At 34.5% G+C, this 22813-nt stretch overlaps 1 protein-coding gene across 1 annotated transcript; it reads right to left on the bottom strand.

Annotated features, from left to right (window-relative positions):
- Positions 1-14009: 14009 nt before the first annotated feature.
- Positions 14010-22151, bottom strand: LOC149781367 (uncharacterized). Its single transcript, XM_089934742.1, has 6 exons — positions 22118-22151; positions 19971-20316; positions 19065-19247; positions 17713-17981; positions 16612-17135; positions 14010-15395 (listed from the first exon to the last, which is right to left on the bottom strand). Exons 2-6 carry the CDS (start codon positions 20175-20177, stop codon positions 15076-15078), a joined length of 1503 nt encoding a protein of 500 aa, XP_089790868.1. The 5' UTR covers positions 20178-20316; positions 22118-22151; the 3' UTR covers positions 14010-15075.
- Positions 22152-22813: the final 662 nt, after the last annotated feature.

The raw sequence follows: 22813 nt of genomic DNA on the forward strand, positions 1-22813 counted from the left end.
TCTATCTGTCATAGTGCTACGCCTCTGATGAGAAACCAAACCTATCTGCCACAGTGCTACGCCTCTGATGAGAAACCAAACCTATCTGTCACAGTGCTACGCCTCTGATGAGAAACCAAATAGTTATGTCATAGTGCTACGCCTCAACGCAGTGCATGCTGTATTTTGCTTCGAAACTAAACCAGATGTGGGCATAATAGGTGGCTTGGAGTTTTGAATATAGAGAGTAGCTATATATTTACTGAAATAAATCCAAACAATATAATTGAATGGAGTGCAGTATTATAGTATCAATTATGGTATAAAATTATAAGACCAAGCTTACTGAATTATAATTATATTAACTAAGTAAATGTGAAGTGCAAAGAAAACTTATCTAACAGATTTTTAACAGTGTTCATAGCACCATGCATATATTAAATGGACTGATTCAGCTTAACGGTACAACACTTTTTCATTATGAAAAAAGGATGAGACAGGTGCATATTTATTTCACCAACATGTTGATCTTTTTAATAAGCTTATTCAAAAATGGAAGTCACTCACGCTCTTCGCGTGCATAGTAGACCACCACATCACTTTAGACACTCCCATACAGATATAGAATTTTGTGTTGTTATGCTTTAAAAAAAAGGAAAAGGAATGAAGGACTGAAGAATGGTAAGTTAGAAAGAAGACCAAAACGTGTCTTGGCTGACGCTTTGCGGACTGAGCTATCATACTACACTGATGAATTTATCCCTTTAAACAGGTTTGGAATGAAATTTAGAACGGGATGTAACCACAAAGCTCTTACAATGCCTCGCAGTTGAACATTGTTTTTAATTTTTTCCTTCAATATTTTATGCCTTATTTCATCCTGAAGAAAGTTGTTTGGAAGAAAACAATTACCTTTATTCAGTTCTTTTTAAATCACAAATTATCTTTTATTTTCACTTGAAATGTCTGTTCTATTCATGCACTTCGATAGTAATGAATGTTCGCCTTGAATGTTCTGCTTTACTTAAACGATCTGCAAGGTGAGTAGTTTTATCAAATTTTAATCAGATAATTATCTGCGAATTCTCTATGCAGATACATTCTGTACAGCTCGGGATAATTCCTTTCAGTGCGAGTAGTAACCCTTACAGCTAACCGCACTACCACTAAAAGTTGAAGAATTTGCCATTGTAATAGATCATATACAATTTTAACGCCGATGGTACGCTATTATAATAAATTGATCTATCTTTTCGTAAAAAATATTCATCTCTATAATAACATCAATATGACTTAAAAACGAGGCTGGCCCGTAGGATAATGAACGGTCTGTGCAGGCCGTATTGTTGTTTATAACGATATATGGGAAGAAGTTTGAAAGAGACTCAGTATAATACTTGACCGTTGGATACATTTTTGGTGGACGAATATCTGGATAGACGTGAGACAAAAAGATCACCATAAAAGACAATTCATTGACAATAGCAGTCATGAGATTTGAGCTATCACAGAAATTCTGGAACCTGAATAAATGGTATTCTTCCAACCTTTGAATGAAAAGAAAATAAACTGATAAATCATCCGTTTTCTATAGTGTCAGACTGTGGCTTGCATTGTTATTAATTATGATAAATCATCCATGTGACCTCCGTAAAAACAACCCCCGGGTTTGGAGGCATTTAAGAATGACTAATATGTCCTTTTCTTGTATGCGACGGGAAAAGTAGATGCTGTTCAACTTAAAACAACAGCTTTGACTTTTCCTGTCTCGAGGAAGCATTTAACCAGACACTAATATTACACAGCTCACACGGAACCATGCAAGAGTCTGGTTGAAGGAGACGTTATCATGTTGGCACTGTAATATTGGCTAAGGTAGCATGGAATAGCTTATTAAACTGGTCCCTATTAAATTTCTTAACTTAAGGATATACGTGATTTTTTCTGCACTTTTAACTTTTAACTTCCTGAAACTGTTGAGGAGAAAAAAAATATGGAGAAATTCAGTTTCCATTTCCTCAAACTGCTGCTTTGTGTTTTCGTGATTAGTGATGACACATCATCGGATCTTAGTGACTTCAATGAGATTGTTATGATGTCATAACAACATTGGACATAATGTCAGTTAAAAAACGACACCTTTTGCAGCCGAGGTGGTTTTAGCCTCTCGTTTGGTTCCGTGAGAGTTCTTAGAAAGAAGATTTATTAAAAGTATTAATTACCATTTTTTCGGTAAAACTTTGTAGAAATTAACTACCGAGACATATCTCCCTATTTCAATTCTTTTCTTGACATCTCTGCAATCATTCAAATATGAATGAGTTTGAAAATTTCAAAGGAAAGAATTTAATTCTACTACAGATGCATCAGGCATGTCTTAAAATCAGCCAGTAAAAATACCACGTGAGCTAAGAGACAGCCTCGTTCGATCAGCCAGTGATATCGTCTTTCTAAAGTATTGGAGAACCTTGCTCTGGCATTACGAGAAAATTTCAGATGTACCAGACCCCGTATGACGAAGCTCTGACAAAGTCACGTGAGAGTCAAATTCAACGACGCTACATCCGAGGCTTTCTTTCTACCATGCGACGGAAAAGTCCGAAGACGTTATCTGTGACAAAACCAAGTCTAAAAGAACTAATGCATTTTTAAAACGTAGGTCAATAATTCTGTAGGATATTGTCACAATCTGACTATTTCAACTTACAATATGCCTGCCTATGTGCCTGTGTAAGAGTGAGTAAGCAACAACCGCACACAAATACATGATATTAAATCTATTTAATCTATATCAAATTATTTACAAATTCAGAATTCACATTATTAACACTTCGTTCAATAATCGAGTAAGACTTCAATCCACCATTAAATTCATGTTTATAAATGTTTATCTTAAATTCTAGTCTTCAGACAGACATGTCTACACCAGAGGGTCCCACAATACCTGTCAAATGTATGTTCTCACACAGAACAATATACAAGACTGGAACGTGTCTACCCACACAGTGTCGACTTCTGCAATAACATGCAATAAATGCATATCCACACAGGATTTGGTTATGTCTGCCCACACAGGTTAGGCATCTGATTCCACATATGTGACAAATGCATGTCCACACAGGAATGAATGATATTTCTTACTTGCTTGTCCAGTTTAACATGGTGTAGTACAATAGTTACATGAGCGACCTCCTGATACCCTGATAACCAAGCTAACAAGCCACCTATGAATAAACTGTTTAGTTTAACTACGTACTAACTCATTCATAATGATCCCTACACTAATTCATAATATAGTTACTATGTCAATCATGTGAATCATTCATGACAATTACATAGTAATTCATTTCTCAACTGACAATCATGTACAATACAAATCGGACATAAAAAATAAATGACTTCCACTCACTATTGGCATTATCAATATATCAGTGGGAGAAAAATGATATCGTCACATCGATATCACTCTTGTAATATCACTAATTTGATAAAATGCGCAATTTAAAGCAACATATGTACAATCTAAATTTGTTGAAAAATCTCTGTCCTAAAATTATTGTATCAATCAGCCGTTGTTCGAATTGAAATTGGATGAAGAATCAAATCCATGCAAATCTAAAGATTTTGCACACACTCACACATATAAAATATATAAACTAAGTTTGCCAAGTAGATATAAGGAAATGTTTCACCCGTAAAGTGGAATCGTTTTGTACAATATTCCACTTCATTCGTTAATTTTTTTAATATTATCTCCTATTATATCCTTAAAAGAAACGTCCTCTATGAAATGGCTAGGTAGTACTAGATATTATAGATGCGATATGATAGATTGAATACTAGTTGTTTATATAGGCAAACGAGCAACCATATAGACAATTGGCGCATGACATTGTGGATAGAGAACTATCCACTGAGCGACTTTAATAATTGTCTACCCTGCAAGGTGGAAAAAAATACTAAATTTGAATCGCCAAATACTGGTCAAAATTATTGGTAGTAATCCGCAACAGCAGCAGTTACGGATTTATGATTTTGCCACGTCTAGGCACTGTCAGAGTCCCACCCCCGCATTGACCCGCTCATGAAAAAGCCTTAAAAACAAAGCCTTTAAAGAACTTAAATAAATAAATAGCAAAATTTATCTAATGGATTGTCTTTTTTTTAACAGTCATATTTTCATACTTCATAGTCTGCATACCCTTGAATTTTGCCGCGTATGCAGCTGCTTTGTCTGCCTAAGGGAAATCCACCACTAAGCAACAGGGTGGTCTTAGTTCCCAGCAAAATACGGAGAGGGGGATATATTATAATTTACACTACTGGTGATATGTTGAATCTTGATATGCCAATTTAAAGATTGAAAATAACTTGTAAATCAATGCATGGTAACCACAATACTGGCATTCTTATTTATTTTCTTTTAATTATTTTTTGTTTGTTCTTATCAGTTTTTAAAAATTGAAAAATTGTTTCACTGTCTTCAAGGTTGTTATAAATCTGTTGGAATAATCCGCTAAGAACTAAGAAAGTATAATTTTTGCCATTCTTATTTCTTGGATGCTCTTTGTAGGGACCTCGGCTATGTTATGACGTCTATGGAGTCTATCGCTAACCTAAATCCGAAACATTGTATCAGCAAAGTTAATGCGGAAAATTGATAAGCTGCTGGTGTTTGACAATCCGGTAAGTCAGTGGAAATAATAATTCTTCGTCGTCTTGGCTTATTGGCTCTGAGGTCCTTACTTTTCTACCAAAACCTTCAGTTACATGTTTTTCCCACGAATTAATCACTTTCACTTATATAATGGGATGTATTTGATAAATATGCGGTTAAACTTGCCCTCTGTATGCTTTTCAATGCTATTGTTATAGACCCCAGAGACCACTGGTCCTCGTCTGAACTATTCTATTAACGAAAACCTACGAATATTTCTCCTAAATAACTGTTTAAATAATCAGAATTATATATCCAGTAATGTGTATATCACGTTTGTTGTGGACATTGTGGATAACACGTTCATTCATTTGCTTGTTTGAAAGTTTAATTTGTGACTCAGTAAACTCGTCCACATTGTTCACGTCATCATCTCTACTTTGAAATAGACGAAACAGATGCTTTAGTTCATCCACAAACAAAACTCATAATCTAAAACCTAAACCATACTACACGTACATGATTTGTTTACAAAGTAGTTCCTATAACACGATACTTTTTTATGCATACGTGTTGTGCACGTGCTTGCAATATCAAGGTGTTCATTATCGCAGAATGCTGCACAAGTCTGACAATGTAAAGTTAGCGGAAAGAACGTATAAAGATGAGTGAAATAAGACAATTGTTATTTCTAAACCTCGTTATGGTTAATCTACACGCCTTTCAGTAACATTACAAATTCTGAACCCCTCTCCATATCACGACCTCCCTTCAACGGAACTAGACTGGAAAGAATGTCCAAAGTAAGGTAAAACAAATCTCTTAAAATATCCGTATAATTGCACTTTTTGTATATTTGACATTTGACTCAGACTCAGTTATCCCACGGAGGAACCCAAAAATCCGGACCTATTGCAGAATGTCAACAAATTGGCAAAATATATAGCAAATCTGATGAATTACCACCATTATTTTCAGAACTTTGGTGTAGATTAAATGCATTCAGCGTCAGCGGTTAAATCAGAGTACCGGCTATCGCCAAGTTATGTGAATACGCGCGTAAAATCTATAAAATAAGACAACGTAGAATGAGAAATACGTTTATTTAACGTACACAGGTAAGCAGACGATAATTGGAGAAATGTCACACGAGTCCGTTCTTCATTGTTCCATTTATAATGTTCTAAACTACTGCACAAGTATCCGGTATTTTTAAAAGTATCCCCAAAAGAAAACAACCGGATATTGATAAATGCAGAAACTTTAAGCGTGAGAAAAAAAAAAACTCAAGATATTTGCATGTGATGTGGTGGATATCCCACCTGTTAGAAAATGAACCATTCTATAATCAGATGTGAATGCACATATCCCTACAACTTGTTTAGTTGAGGATCCTGGAGTAATTAACAATGGGTTTGCATGCGTGGAAAATTATTTTTTTTTTTAATGGCAATTCATTAGCTATTTTAATTAGCGTGTTATTACTGACTGTAATGAATATGCCCTAAAGTCAACCCAATCTGCTAAGCTGTCTAGAAACACACGTAACACAGTCTTTTGGAAAGAAATACTGTTAATATCAGCCCCGATTAAAAATAAACTGATATTCAACACGTAATACATTCTATAATGATATTTGTTTACTAAATAAACAAAAATATTCCCTTTCTAGACTGAGTATTAGAGGATTGTAACAAAGCTGAGCTTTTGCGGTAAGTACGGACAACACCATTTGATATATACGTTGCAAACATCTCATACTCACAACAAAACACATCAAATTGGATTAGTACATTTGGCATATATATGGATAAAGTGTTAAACCAAAAGAGCAAAGCGTAAAGAGTTTGCAGGAGCGGATACAGGAAAAAGTCTAAAACCTTTACAAAAAAGGACCACGGGTCACAATTCTACCGGATTAAAAAATTTCTTTCACAGTTATGTACAATACAATCTACCTCCCATTAGAAATGGGACACAAGATATCAGCAGAAATATTTTATTATATATATATATATATATATATATATATATATATATATATATATATATATATATATATATATATATATATATAATGTTTTTCATGAAGACTATAGGCTTGTGACGTATTATTCGACTGATTCAGTTATCTCAAAATGTGACGCAATAAACGTTGACTTGAAAATACCATTGATAGTTGATTAGGAGGATTGAACGTGATAGACTTTCCACACAGTGGTATTACTTCGGATTGTTTCGAATATACTGTAATACTAACTCTATGATTGATACTTTCCACATTTATTTATTTTGATTCACCATTTGAAAACGGGTAAAATAACTTATCATGGCGACAACAGTGTTCTGTATAATCGGAATTTAATTCACTGGAAACATTGAAACATAATTATTGCCACTACTGCAAAAAGCTATAAAAGACAGAAATGATCATTCATCGGTTCATCATGATAATGATACCGATAGGGGTGACGGCGACGAGGAAGAGGGGGATCTTTTACCACTTCTCGCTCTAAAGTTTTCTCATTTCTTGATAATTTAAAAGTTGTAAGCACCAGAAATCCACTTACAAGAGGTTTATATATGTAGTCAGGAATATAAACACTGTTGTAAACCTGTCATCTGTTAAGTTGTCTAACTCGGACCTAAGCCTCCTCACCAAGGGCCTCATATATTTTCCAAGGCCGAAAAAGTACAATGTAGTGCAATTGCTGTAACTGTGTGTCCGACATTAAAAGACACGCTTTGCGCAGGTCACATTGATAACAAAATGCTAACTTACCACTTATCATTTAACCACCCAAACGGGGAGATTTTATTTACCTCCCAATATATACAAATAAGGGATCTCGTGGATGTTAATCATTTATAGAACAATCAGCTCACTTAAAATAAATGTCTGAATTTCCTTTAATATCACAATCAGCCTTTCGTGGATAAATAGCCTTCACATATCGAAGATACTACGGACCATCTCAATAAATTACCAAAAAAACTAATTTACAATAATGCTCTCCTCTTCACCGTGAACGTATGTTCCTTATTTGCCAACATCCTTTACAAGAAGGTATCACAGCATGCGGTGAAGCACGGGACAGTCGAACCGATAATTTCCGTCCAACCTTATGTTGGGTCAAACCTTTAACACATGTTCTCATATTAAACACCTTTGTATTCAACAAACAATACTTCCTACAAATTAACGAGTCTACAATGGGTACTGAAATAATACCTTCCTATGCCAATATTTCTGAGCGAAGTATCGAGCAAAAAGCTCCCCAAAGATGCACGCTCTGACGACATAAAATCGAAATGGTTCGAAACGGGCTACAAAACTCAAAATATTTATTCAATTCTCTAATTGATTGAATCCTTCCATTAAATTTAGGCCGGGGCCATCAAACAGGTCAAATATCCTTTGGGATATCAATCGACAATGACGGGTGACATAGAAACTGGCCTGTATTCTAAACCAACTGACTCTTATCAGTATCTGCACTCGACCAGTTGCCTCCCTCAGCGCGTAACAGAACATCTTCCTTACGGTAAGTGCATTCCAAGCATATATGCTCTAATCTGGCAATCTTTGATAAGAGATTCGGAGAGTGCAAGTTGCGCCTTAGAAGGAGGGGATGCAGGTGGAGCCACATTGAGGAGGAAACAAATATAAAAAGACTCATCAACAGAGGAGCCCTCCTAAAATATAAAACCAAGAAAACCAACAAACGTGTTTCCTTCGTGGTAACTTCCGATTCCTATGGTCTCAAAAATACAACAGATCACTTGGAAGCATTGGAACCATATTCAATCGTCTGAACATCTGTAAGGTAGCATTGGAACTATATTCAATCGTCTGAACGACTGTTAGGTATATTTCAATACGTTTATGTGGTAGAGGTGAAATCTCAAGGACCATCAGGTATGTGCCAAGATAACTTTAAACAAGACCATAAAGTCGGAAACATAACCCTGCAAATATCAGCGTTGCTTACATTGCAAACAGGTCTAAGGCCGAATCGTCACACATTCTAAAATAGGGATTAGCTACACGGTAAAAAAATGAGTTAGGATGTGGAGCCAAAAATGAAATCTGTCCTTTGACATGTAAAATATATGATCTCTGCCACTCAGTATGTTAGCGAACTGGTTGATTTCAAAAAGCAAATAAATAGGCATATAAGCCACATTCGTAGCAACACTAACGCGAAAGTCGCCGACCACTACAACTCGGCGGAACATTCAGTCGAGTCTCTGAGATGTTACAGATTGAATCAAGCCTGGAGTTGACCGACACAGAACGTAAGCGTAAAAACGAGTCTGGATACTACAGTTGAAAATACGTGTGGTTTTTGAACTAAATGAAAAATTAAAACCGTCCCTTTGAAGTCTTATCAAAATTACAGCCAGTCATCAGTCTCTCTCTCTCTCTCTCTCTCTCTCTCACACACACACACACACACACATACACACACACACACACACACACGGCATATAATAGTCTTTCCAAAAGCATTGGATCAAAAGGATCATGTTGGTCAGGACATAATAGTTATGACAAACAGTAGAAAACTGGTGTGAGAACAACCCAAGCACTTTTGGGTGGCTAGAACAAAGGGCTCCAATATATGACGCAAGCAACTTAACAATGTTATCCCGGATCTAATAGTGTGTTGAACTGGCGGTTTGTTAAAAACTTGCAAAACTTATGTTCTAAAGACGCATTTCTTCACTGAGTTTGTAATAATTGTTTCTTTACGAAACGCTTTAAAATAAATTGATAAATTTGTTTATTATATTTGACATTTTAACAGGTAAATTGTAATGAAGACAATGGGATTCAGAAAGCGAATTAATGGCATGAAAATTGAATCTGAGAACTTGTAAATTCAATATTGCCTATGTACGGACAAATCTCGGTTTTGGATCCTTCCCACTTCTTTTGAGTGTTCGCAACCGGCCAATCCAATAGTGTTCTGTGGGTCTCCTATTTTCTTGGCTTCTTTCAGAGTTATGTGCGATTCCAGGTAATATTACATTAAAGTAGAGCAGAGAAGAGAAATGTTACGCTGCTGGGATTCTTCCCACTTTATCTGTTTACGTGATTCATCATAGTATTTAGTTTCCGCTTTTCTCCTCTTAATACCTCTTAATCATCGTCAATGTTGTTGTTACTGTGGCAGATGATTAAGTGTTTGACTGTCGTTATTATGTAACTCGGAGATGAAGTGTTTGACTGTCGTTATTATGTAACTTGGAGATGAAGTGTCTGTCGTTATTATGTAACTCGGAGATGAAGTGTTTGACTGTCGTTATTATGTAACTCGGAGATGAAGTGTTTGACTGTCGTTATTATGTAACTCGGAGATGAAGTGTTTGGCTGTTGTTATTATGTAACTCTGATATGAAGTGTGTGCATCACATAACATAATTAGTAATGCACACCTTGTGTATTGCATGTTATAATTTCTTGATGAATATTTAAGCTTTCGCTTACGACTGTGCTGGAAAATGTGTTTGTTTCCTTATTGTGTTGGCATCTCTTGCATCTTTTATATCCAAAAGGCTTCGATATTCCATCTATGTAAATTTGCACTGATTAGCACGTCTCTCACATTTAAAAGATGGCGAAATGCTACAACTGGTTTATGTCGAAAGATCAGTTTAAACAATTAAAACAATTCAATAGTTGCCTAATGTTTGTAAATGACGCGACCTATTTTGTGCGTTCTCTTGGTGGAAAGTGAAGAAAAAGGGCATTCGTTCTAGGTTTTGTCTTCTCCTCTATATTAAAAGACTAACAGGGTTTGCTTAGCACTAGGTATCGCTTCCACTATTATCTCTTTGTAACCACGTTTTGGCAGATATTGGCTTAGCTCTATTTGCTTTGGGGGCAGGTAGATTGAAGATTGATTTAAAAATTTTCAGTCAATAACAATTACATTTCTGTATGATGTGCGTTACTGAAAATGCTGACTTTCATTTAAAAAATATGATCTGTGGTCGAAATTTAGGCAGTGGATTTGATTAAATCAAATTACGGAAAATATTGATCAATGAAATGTACCCATTGGAAAGTTTATGGCTTACATAAACCAGAAGTTGGCTTTGTAATCGGCTCATAAAGATATTTGCATAGTATGGTCATGTTGGTCCCCAGGCCTATTCTATTTATTTGGAGGTAGTTTTTGCCATTAAACTCAACGTTTCTGAGTTTAAGAAATAACTACAGAAGTTTTACAAGGAATTCGGTGATTAGCGTCTTCACTTGTCTTGTTTCCGCACATACCGTCACTACCGTGTATTACCTCATCTTCTGGAATATTAGTATAGATGGGTGTTACGTCCCGTGAATTCAAGAATTGAGGACCTCACAAAATACTCAAAATATTCCCACATTGTTTCGTTTCTGTGACATCACTAGAGATAGCAGGCCGACCTGGGTTTCCTTGTTTGTGCACTTTTGGTAGGAGATATAATCTCCATGTTCTTGGGTTTTCGGAGGGTATGATATTACACGATCTTATGGCTATATGTCCCTCTCGGAACATTTGTGTCTTAAAATATTCTAGTGTTGGGTACTGGCTTAATTCCAGATAGAATCTGATATTATCAAGCTGTCTTCTTGCTTCTTTGACATGGTCTTCTCGGTCCTTGACAAAGGCCGCATAAATCTTAACAGCTGAATTCTATGAAATATACTTTGATTCGAAAATTCATCATAAAGGTGCACGTCTTTCTCGTTTATCAGTAAAGCGATTTCTTTCCAAGATGTCAATTTTTCATTTTCCAGTAGTATATCTTATCATCAATGACGTTTTCAATCTTTCCCTAGATTAAATCACATACCTAGGATGTAATTTGTTTTTAAAATTGTTTCAATTGTGAATTATTGTTCATTGGATTTAACTTGTCGTCAACAGGTTAAGGAAGTTTGCATTCAAACAGCGATTTTCTTTTAATTAGAAGTGAACGTAAATTCTGTGAACTGATTTGACGAATTCTGATACATTTTACCTTACTAAAAATGTCAGCACGAAATTTCACAAGCAGATGCTGAAATCCATAATGACAAATCTGTAATGTCTAGGTATATAAAATGTTTAATGAATTTTAGGTCAAAGGTTCAATTTCAATATAGTAAATTGTCTCGTTAAATACACGTGAAATGCGCATGTGAAATTAAGTGTTAAATGTATTTGCAGGACAAGGGTAAGTGAATGTACTTGTTAGTGTTTATAAAACAGAAAATATTTCGCATCTGAGACAAGGCGTTCCGGACGTACGATCACGTTAGAACTAGCGTCCTTTACTTTATAACTAGACCAGAGTCATCCAATATATTACTACGGTTCACAAAAGCAATATAGTGTCTGAATCCATGAGTAAACCTCATTAAGTCCATCATTAACGTTTAAAAGTTAATATGAAAGAGTAGTATGTGCGTGCGCGTGTGTGCACGATTAGACTACGTCAATGACAGCATGCTTTGCTTGTGTGCTAGCTCAGTCCACAGTAGGCTTAACATTTCATGCATGGTGTGGTATAGTTTCAGTTACTACTATATTTCAAAAGAAAGTTTGAAACAATAGCATATTAAAGATCTGCATATTTGAACACTGATCTTTGTGGCGTAAAAACTCCTTCAATATCAGCTGATTTGGGTTAATTTTATGACAGTTTCCACTGATTAAAGGATTTATGGATGTCTAATACATAGGTGAATGAAATTCCGGATAAAGCTGTATTGCTCTGCTAATTGCACAAACATTGATTAGATTTATTGTTGCCTTTTATTTTGTTTACAATCTCATTTGTATATACTAGAGTCTTTACATTACATTTGGTTTCTAGCTCTTTAGAAATGGAGTTTAAATAAAATTAATGTTTAAACGTACCTTTTTTCATTTCTTCAATGATTCATTAAATTATCTGATACGACATACATTGTAGTCGTCTTATAACATTTTTCATATATACTTTTTTCATTCACTGTACGCCCCAACGGCTTAATGCATGTAACAAACCCTAATGCCATAAAAAGCCCTAATGGTATAATGTTTGTAGAAATCCCTATCGATATTAAGACCGCAATGGTATAATGTTTGTAGAAATCCTTATCGATATTAAAACCACAATAGTATAATGTTTGTAGAAATCCCTATCGATATTAAAACCATAAGGGTATGATGTATGTAGAAATCACTATCGATATTAAAACCACAATGGTATGATGTATGTAGAAATCGCTATCGATATTAAAATCATAATGGTGTAATGTTTGTAGAAATCCCTATTGATATTAAAACCATAAGGGTATGATGTATGTAGAAATCACTATCGATATTAAAACCATAAGGGTATGATGTATGTAGAAATCACTATCGATATTAAAACCACAATGGTCTAATGTATGTAGAAATCCCTATCGATATTAAAACCATAATGGTATGATGTATGTAGAAATCACTATCGATATTAAAACCATAATTGTGTAATGTTTGTAGAAATCCCTATCGATATTAAAACCATAAGGGTATGATGTATGTAGAAATCACTATCGATATTAAAAGCATAAGGGTATGATGTATGTAGAAATCTCTATCGATATTAAAACCATAATGGTATGATCTATGTAGAAATCACTATCGATATTAAAACCATAATGGTGTAATGTTTGTAGAAATCCCTATCGATATTAAAACCATAAGGGTATGATGTATGTAGAAATCACTATCGATATTAAAACCATAAGGGTATGATGTATGTAGAAATCACTATCGATATTAAAACCACAATGGTATGATGTATGTAGAAATCACTATCGATATTGAAACCATAATGGTGTAATGTTTGTAGAAATCACTATCGATATTAAAACCACAATGGTATGATGTATGTAGAAATCACTATCGATATTGAAACCATAATGGTGTAATGTATGTAGAAATCACTATCGATATTAAAACCACAATGGTATGATGTATGTAGAAATCACTATCGATATTGAAACCATAATGGTGTAATGTTTGTAGAAATCACTATCGATATTAAAACCACAATGGTATGATGTATGTAGAACTCACTATCGATATTAAAACCACAATGGTATGATGTATGTAGCAACTCCTAATTGTTTAAAAGCGCTAATGCTATAATGTGTGTGGCAACAACTCTAAGTATACATTTTGTCATGACTGCAATGCCTTCCTCCATCGCGTGAAATATTATCTGCAAGAATAGTCACCAGGAGTTCCAAGGAAATAGCTAAGGCACGTACAACAATATTTGTTAAGTATTGTATATGTACGATGTACAATCAATGTCGATTTTTCAAGATAACAAAATTATTTTGAAAGACGATGAAAATGAAGAATAAGGTATACATTGTTTTATTTTCATTCCTAGATACAGATACGTATATTCTGGTCTTCGTTTTAGTTCTTATAATTAGAGAACAACACGCTTACAACATAAGCAAATAAAAACAATAAGTGATACTTTCTTGCTGACTATTTACACTGCCTTTTAGTCCAATAAAATCATACTGTAATACTCACTTCTCGTTATATATGCATAATATACAATGTCCTGTAGGGAAAGGTAGTTTTCTAAGTTGTGAGAACATGTAGCCTGATCCCATTGTAACACTTACGGAAATAAACATGTCTGAACTCAAAATATGGACATAGCCAACGTTTCATGCAACTTAGAACTAGACTTTAGTAAGCTATGCGTGTTTATGACGTTGTCCACTAATAAATAACAAAGCAACCCATTATAATCTTTAATGCTGTAATATTGAAAAGTGAATATTATCATTATATCCTCTCATGATGCAACATTACAGGGGAATATCCATAAATATGGGTTAACAACGTTTGGGACGAAGAGTAAACCAGTCGAAACACGGACGCAACCACCTGTGGGGGCCCAGGGGAATCTCCTGCATTTTAATCATTTCCAGGGCATATGTTTAGCCGTCTAACTGTAAAGAATATGTTCTAGCAAACGATCCTGTTGTTTCATGTACATTGTTAGGATCCTATTGATCAGCCCCTGCAATCTACTGTAAATAATATAGAGGATGATTTTCTCCGTAAAAGTACACGCAATAATGGTAATGATGCATTCTGTAACATCACAAGATGTTTAATTCTGAATCTGGTATGCAGATATATCAATCCTAAATACAATCCTATATTTTCATGCCAAGTTTTATATCGTGTACTCCATAGGAATCTTAAAACGTCGTGTCCATCGGACGCAACACTAACTCACCAAAATAAAGAAACTGATCCAACTGTTATATTAGAACATATTATAACTTTGAATAAATAACTAAACTTTGTTATAATCTATGCATGATATAAATTTAGATGTTGAATAAATGGATATCGGATTCTGATACGATGCTGGAACATACTAAAGAGTTATAATATTTACTTGAAATCATATAATCTTAAACTTCTGCCCTCTTTATAAACTTTTTCGACTCTATCGATAACATTTTTGGATACGCAGCCTTTTAAAACACTAAGCAGCTGATTAAATTTTTCTTGACCAGATAAATTTGACTTTTTGGACCATGCTGTAAGTATGACGTTGATGAGGTTGCCGCGTGCAGCCTGATCTTTATCAAATAAAGATTGTGCAGCTTCCATTTCAGCTTCAGAAAAGTCAAATCCGATTCCAAGTTGGTACCAGTCGTCGGCTGATATTTGCTTGGCAAGTATCTGTAAGCTAGCTTCTGACAATATACCTATGAAGAAGGAAAATAATATTTTGCCATAACAATGATAAAAATCGATCAATCTTCACCATGATATCAAGTGTTTTAAGCAATATGTATGTCACATTTATTTTATACTTGCAAGCTCTCCAAGTTGGAATGAAGTCTACAACGCGACTTCTCATTTGAAACATTAAAATATAAATCTTTATCAACTTCAAAATATACATCGACCTTTTAATCATCGTCAATGTTGTTGTTACTGCGGCAGATGATTAAGTGTTTGACTGTCGTTATTACGTAACTCGGAGATGAAGTGTTTGTCGTTATTATGTAACTCGGAGATGAAGTGTTTGACTATCATTATTATGTAACTCGGAGATGAAGTGTTTGTCGTTATTATGTAACTCGGAGATGAAGTGTTTGACCGTCGTTATTATGTAACTCGGAGATGAATTGTTTGACTCGTTATTATGTAATTCGGAGATGAAGTGTTTGACTATCATTATTATGTAACTTGGAGATGAAGTGTTTGGCTGTCGTTATTATGTAACTCTGATATGAAGTGTTCGGCTGTCGTTATTATGTAACTCTGATGTGAAGTGTTTGACTGTCGTTATTATGTAACTCGGAGATGAAATGTTTGACCGTCGTTATTAAGTAATTCGGAGATGAAGTGTTTGACTGTCGTTATTATGTAATTCGGAGATGAAATGTTTGACTATCGTTATTATGTAACTGTGAAATGAAGTGTTTGACTATCGTTATTATGTAACTGTGAGATGAAGTGTTTGACTATCGTTATTATGTAACTGTGAGATGAAGTGCTTGATTATCGTTATCATTTAACTCTGAGAGAAAGTGTCGAACGAAAAATTTAATCTTGGAAGTCCATGCGTGTGAAAATTAATAAACAGTGGTAAACCGTTTAAGAATGAAGAAGCGTGAGTTTCTATATACGGGTGAACAGATAAATTGCGAACTGTATTGAGCCCAATATTCGATAAATATAAATAAAAGAGATTAATAAATTCCGGATGACATTTATAAATCAGGTACAAGATTCATTTCGTCTGAAACAAGGCTCTATTATTATTATTATTATTATTATTATGTATATATATATATATATAATTTCGTCTGAAACAAGGACCTGTTATTATATATATATATATATATATATATATATATATATATATATATATATATATATATATATATATATATATATATATATATATCTTACCTTGAGTACTTTCCAATGCTAATTTTGTGCGAGGAGGTCGAGCTGCACCTTCAGGATCAAAGTGCACAGAATGAAGTTCTCTTTTGCCAAAGTTGTCCGAGGAATACTGGATCAGGGCCTCTGGTGTCGTCCCCATACTACGGTTTAGCGCATACGGAAATTCCATGTGGACGCCGTCCAAATGTGGTTGAAAGACAGCGAACAGTCCCAAACCTTTTGACGTGGGTACTTTCTGTATAGCCCCTCGTAGGTCGGCTCTAATCCTCTGTCCTTTTCTGAGAGTTATGACTGAAGAAGCTTCGCTTATACTCTGAAATCCCATCTTGACCCTATAACTTTTTACTTCTGCTTCCTTTTCAATGTTAACAATTTCAGTCCTAATTACTTTCTCAGGTGACTTTTTATGAAAGGTCAATAGTCGGCATCGTTTTGCCTCCTGCAGAAGAAAAAGTACTTCATCCCGCAAGTCTTCCAACTTGGAGCTGCTGTCGGAAAGTGATTGCTTGGTTTGCACAAAGCTACAACTAGATACAAGATGAATTTATTTGTGGATGAAACAAAACTACCTCTGGATACCCGACGATTTCGTTTTCGGAGGAAACACAAAATCAAATGAAGAAAGAAACACTATTATAAGAAAATATGTAGTTTTGTGAGAGGGTTTTCCATGAACCGAGAATCTTTTGTTTTCTAGTTCCGAGTAATCCTTGCATTTTAAATGTATTATATTATAATTGAAAATCATGATACCTCAACTCTGAATTATGGGTATAGTATGTGAAAGCGAAATTTACATCTATTTTCTTTGCCCAAAGCCATGAATCGTGACAAGGAAATTGCAAGAAAAACATTAACTTCATTAAAACATAAGTAACATCGGACGTAACGTACACGTTTTTTTTATCACAGAGCCTAACCTGTGACAGGCATTTTCAGGAATAAATTTTAAACAACTGAAAATTGTTACAATTTTGAAGAAATAATCGAAGTGTGGCTACTTTATTGCACAATCGAAACTTTAACAAATTTAAATGAAAGATGGTGACATTCTCAGTACTGGACTTCAGGTATATAACAAAAAAGACCTGTAGCTTTACGTACGTGTTGGCCGCCTTCACATCGCATGTATACGTCCCGTCTCCATTGTCCTTTAACTTGGCATCAGATAACTCAGCTTTATCATCATCTAATCTCACGACCAGAGTTTTGTACTCTGAGGATGGTTTGAACGGCAGCTGCACTCTGGCATTTTTCTTGAAATCTCTGCCTTCTGGTTTATGGATAGATAGACACGGAGACATGTTCTCTATGATTGGATTAGGAAACGAAGTCTTCAGTGCCTTAACTGCCTTCTTGCTCACGGGCAGGACCTAGAAATAGCAATAATAAGGGGGAGATATTTTGGAGGTTTAACTTGAGGCAGCAGAAGTACATCTTGGTTCACTTCCTTGTCGTAGACAATAATATATTAATACTGACACAGGTCTACATTCATTGATCTTCATTTTACAATCTTCTGTATAAAAAAAGATACAAAACTAAACCGAAAACAAACCTTCAGTGAATAGATGGTCATACACATTTGTAAACAAACAGGCCACAGTCTTTTCTGGTAAAAATGATACAAAACTGAACAAGAAATAAGCGATCATAAACATCTGAAAACAAAGAAATTCGCTAGACGTATTTCCGAACAAGAGAGAAAATAAATATAAAGAAAAGAATAAGAACGACTTTGAGTAAATAATTATCAGATTTCATTTGAGCGTTAAATGCCCTTGAAATTGGTAGTAGGTATTAATCCGAGTTCAAATAAATACATTAAAAATCTCACAGGACCTAACCTAATCGTGTCCTCTTCATTTATTGAAAACGTCAATACAGAGATTATAACACTTTTAATTCCATCTTATTTAATGCATAACGATAATGTGTATATAGTTGCAAATACTTTGTCGATTTGTTTGTACGATGTTTATTGGGAGTAGGGTCTTACTTTATTCACAGCTCTATATATATTTAGAAAAATGTAAATCTTATTTGTGTACATGAAGTGTCTAAAGGATTATTTGCACAATTGGTAATTGATTTTATGACTAATTAAAACAATTTAAACGCCAGATGTGTGTATTAAAAATACACTATGAACACTTATTTCTCTCATACTACAGTTCACTACTTTACCGATTAAAACAATTTAAACATCACATTTTGGTATTGTAAGCAAATACATTCCCTAAACATCATATGTGATTAAAACCCCATGATGTATAAAACATATAAAGCGGTTTTGAAGGAAGAGTTTACTCCGTTTAAAAAGGCTGGCGAAAATACAATGTTTTCATGGATTAAAAATGATACCGAAATTTTTTGAAAAGTTACAAAGTGGTATTCAAGGTCAAAGAAATAAGCATTATGGAAAGCAAACAGATATTCAATTCCTCTTTGATTACCTTGATATAAATCTTCATATTGATTTGTACCGTCCCTTCTTCGAAAAATACTGTTGTCTGTGGATCACACACATGTACGTAGAGTAATGGAGCCTTTTCCGTTAACTCCAATACCGTCGTGACTGGAGAAGACATTATGTAGAAATATTCCATTTTCTTGGTTTCGAAGTGTGCCGAGTTCCCCTATAAATATACGACAATAACACCACTAACTGTCTTACTTACACAACAGTCACGCGTTTCAAATTTTGCAGACAGACTTTATGCTTTGAAAACATTGTCATAGTAAATAAACTGAACTAGGTACATAGTGATAAAAAAATTCAACATCCTCATTTTGTCAAATTAGAAAATTTCGCCTCTAGTTTAAATCGTTCTTTTGTCATTACTCGAGTTATCATAAACCTGTGATTAAACCCGAACCTCGTTTGATGGTCTTAAGATTCTACAGCCGTGCTGTGTTTCTGGACATTGACCTTGAAATATGGCTGAAGTGACCAGGTGGTAAATGAATCTTCATTCCATCAAATCTTAAATTTTTTAAATATGACTAAACTTGTAGTCAAATCTTAGTAACGGGCATCGTGTAGATAGGAGGCTAAAGTTAATGGCACAAGTTCTAATGTTAAGATCACAATAAAATGCATGAATGAATTGACATAAATTGGGCAAAAGTAAAAAGCCATATACAATGTTAGTACGGTTTCCATAGCTTAATATATATATATATATATATATATATATATATATATATATATATATATATATATATATATATATATATATATGTGGAAATCGTTAAAAATGCAAGGCTACTGGAGTCAACGCCCCCCTGGGCTCTCATCAAGTCCATCCCTGTACCCGTTTCCTACCTCTCTACAATATTATAGATCCGCTTGTGTTTACCTTTCGTTCAGCTGCAACTTGGAGCCAGACCTTGTCCTGCTTTACGACAGCATAGAAATTTAAATATCGATCACAATCGTCATCGGCACCAAATTTGATCATGACCTTGCAGTTTTCCTCGAAAACAAATTTCCCTTTAATCATGAACATTTCTGACCTATCTCTGGATCCCAGACGCTCACTGTGTTCTTTGATATTTTGTGGCATGTCCAATATATGACTGTTTTTTTGTTCGTTTGACACAGGTACTGCCTCCAATGGCTCTTTGTAATCATAAGGAAACTCAACACAGATCTCGGGCTTGGAATACAATATGCGTACATATCTTGGTTCTGCTGGTGCCTGCCTTGAAAATTAGTAACGACAACTTATGTGATTTAATAAAACCTAGTTAAACAGGAACATCTGATATTTGCATGTAACGTATTATATATTAGGTTAAACAGCTACAAGCTGCTATCGGCCTGTGATTAATAATATCCCTGTTAAAGTAGGTACGGCTGCTATTAACCTCGTTTAAACAGTTTATAATGGTCAACGTGTGTACCAGTTTCATAGGATACGGCGTTTTGTTATAACTGTATGAAATATTAGTTTCTATGTTAAAAAGCATATTAAAAACATGCGTATTATGTCGTTTCTGTACTACAGCTTTGAACAAAATATAACTGATACCATATTTCAGGTAGAACTCGATACAATGTTTTTCAATTTTGTTATTTTTTCGTGGATATATTTCAAACAGAATTTCACAAATATGCTAAAATAATGCAATCTGCTTTGAAACATCTGTTAAGAGGACGCATACTTTTGACTGTATCGAAAGCGTGCGAATATTGCCTGAAGTTATAACAATATGAAAATAACATTATCATTATTTATATCATCAAAGTACAAAACTGCTGGTATAGCATCATATAGTTTAAGTAAAAATGTACGGATATGTAAGCTTTTCCATATTCTCCATGTTATTACGGCTTGATAGATGTCTTGATGTTTCTATATACATGCTGGATGGCTATTGATCACTTGAATAAATAGTGAAAATTTGCTAAATGATCTTTTTTTTGTGATCTTTTTTAGGCCAACAAACTGAGTCCAATATTGGAAATTGGGTGGGATTTGTCTTTTGTAGTCACAGAAGTAGTCGGCTCAAATTCTGACCTCCTATTTCTTAAGACGTCATTATTAAAATCAAATATCGACAATAATGTAAACCTGGGATACCAATATTTGAATGATGTGTTGAACTTTGTTGATGAAACAACAGTGTGAATATGGCATGGAGTAGTTGTCAGAATCAAACCAGATATGTCCTGTATTGCACAACAGTGTGTATATGGCATGGAGTAGTTGTCAGAATCAAACCAAATATGTCCTGTATTGCACAACATTGTGTATATGGCATGGAGTAGTTGTCAGAATCAAACCAAATATGTCATGTATTGCACAATATCAGCAGGTAAATGTAAAGATTGCATCTGTTTACTTGGTCAATAACATAACTGACAGAAGACATGGCGAGCGTATTCCGGTCAAGAGTAAAATCATTGGGTTTACCTGAATGACAGACAGATAAGTTGCTGTTTTAGAATATGTTTTAAAACCGGCGATTACAGCGTGAATAAATTATATACTTTTAAAGCATTCTGGAAAACCGTCACTACGTGGCACAATTGCTTTACACATTTTCTGCTAGTGAAATATTCTTTAATCCTGATCATTATTGAAAGACCGTAATTTTATGTATAGGTCTCGACCATTAATTTTTAATTCAGCATCGGGAAAATTCTCGACGTGAACGAAATTGAATATAATTCTTAATTATTTGAATTGTGTCCTGAGAATATCAAAGCTTTTCTAAGTTTTAGAGACCTGAATCATTAAAATTTGCATACATTATGATTAAGAAATTTACGTTGGACCGAATGGTTACAGTGGCTGTTAGCAGAATCCCGTTTTGTGAGCGCTTATCTTTACAAAATGCCGCTAAGAATCCCAGTTTGATTGTCCAGAACGCTTGCGCTAATTTCAAAGAAGTGCACGTGGTGTGTACTCTGCCAACTAGTGAAGTTAGTATTTTAGTGTAACGATTATAAAACGCTGTTTGATTTTATCCCTTTTGATGAGAAGCAAAGATGTTATACTCTTTAGGCTTTTCCGCTGCATCCTCCTCCTCTTCATGCCTGAAAAATAAAGCACTCTTGGTGGAACACTAAATTGAAAACATTAGGGATATTTAATTATGGAGATCAATATAGTGATTACGAAAACAGTATGGAAGAAAATAATCAAGGCAACACCAATAAATGGAGTGAAATGAATGACATAAATTCAAATTGTTGAACTCTTTAATATCTGGGAAAAGTTTTATCCCTCTTTTGATGTAATATTTTTTTTTGTCTGTAGAGTTTGAGCTATAGGAAATGCAGATTTGATGTGGGAGCTTTCTCCTTGTAGTTGATGATGTTAGAGTAAATCGATGTAATTTAATGAACCAGTATATATCGAAGAGGAATCTCTCTCTCTCACTCTGTTTATATATATATATATATATATATATATATATATATATATATATATATATATATATATATATATATGCAAACTAAGAGATGGGAACTGAGAAGAAATAGTCTTTCTATCATTATCTTGGATATGGTACAAGATGGCCGCTATCGCTTGCCTGTTTTCATCTTCGTTATTGTGTTCATTATGTATTGCTGTTAAATTCGTATGTGTTTCTTCATCTCCTTGTTTTGGAATCGAGAAAAATTAGACTTTTTCTCAGCTGTCTTGCTCCACTGTTTTTGAACAAACCGCCATCACGTGATACTCGCCAG

The sequence above is a fragment of the Sinohyriopsis cumingii genome, chromosome 15 (assembly GCF_028554795.1).
Source record: "Sinohyriopsis cumingii isolate HCF-2022 chromosome 15, ASM2855479v2, whole genome shotgun sequence".
In the NCBI taxonomy this organism is placed as follows: Eukaryota; Metazoa; Mollusca; class Bivalvia; order Unionida; family Unionidae; genus Sinohyriopsis; species Sinohyriopsis cumingii.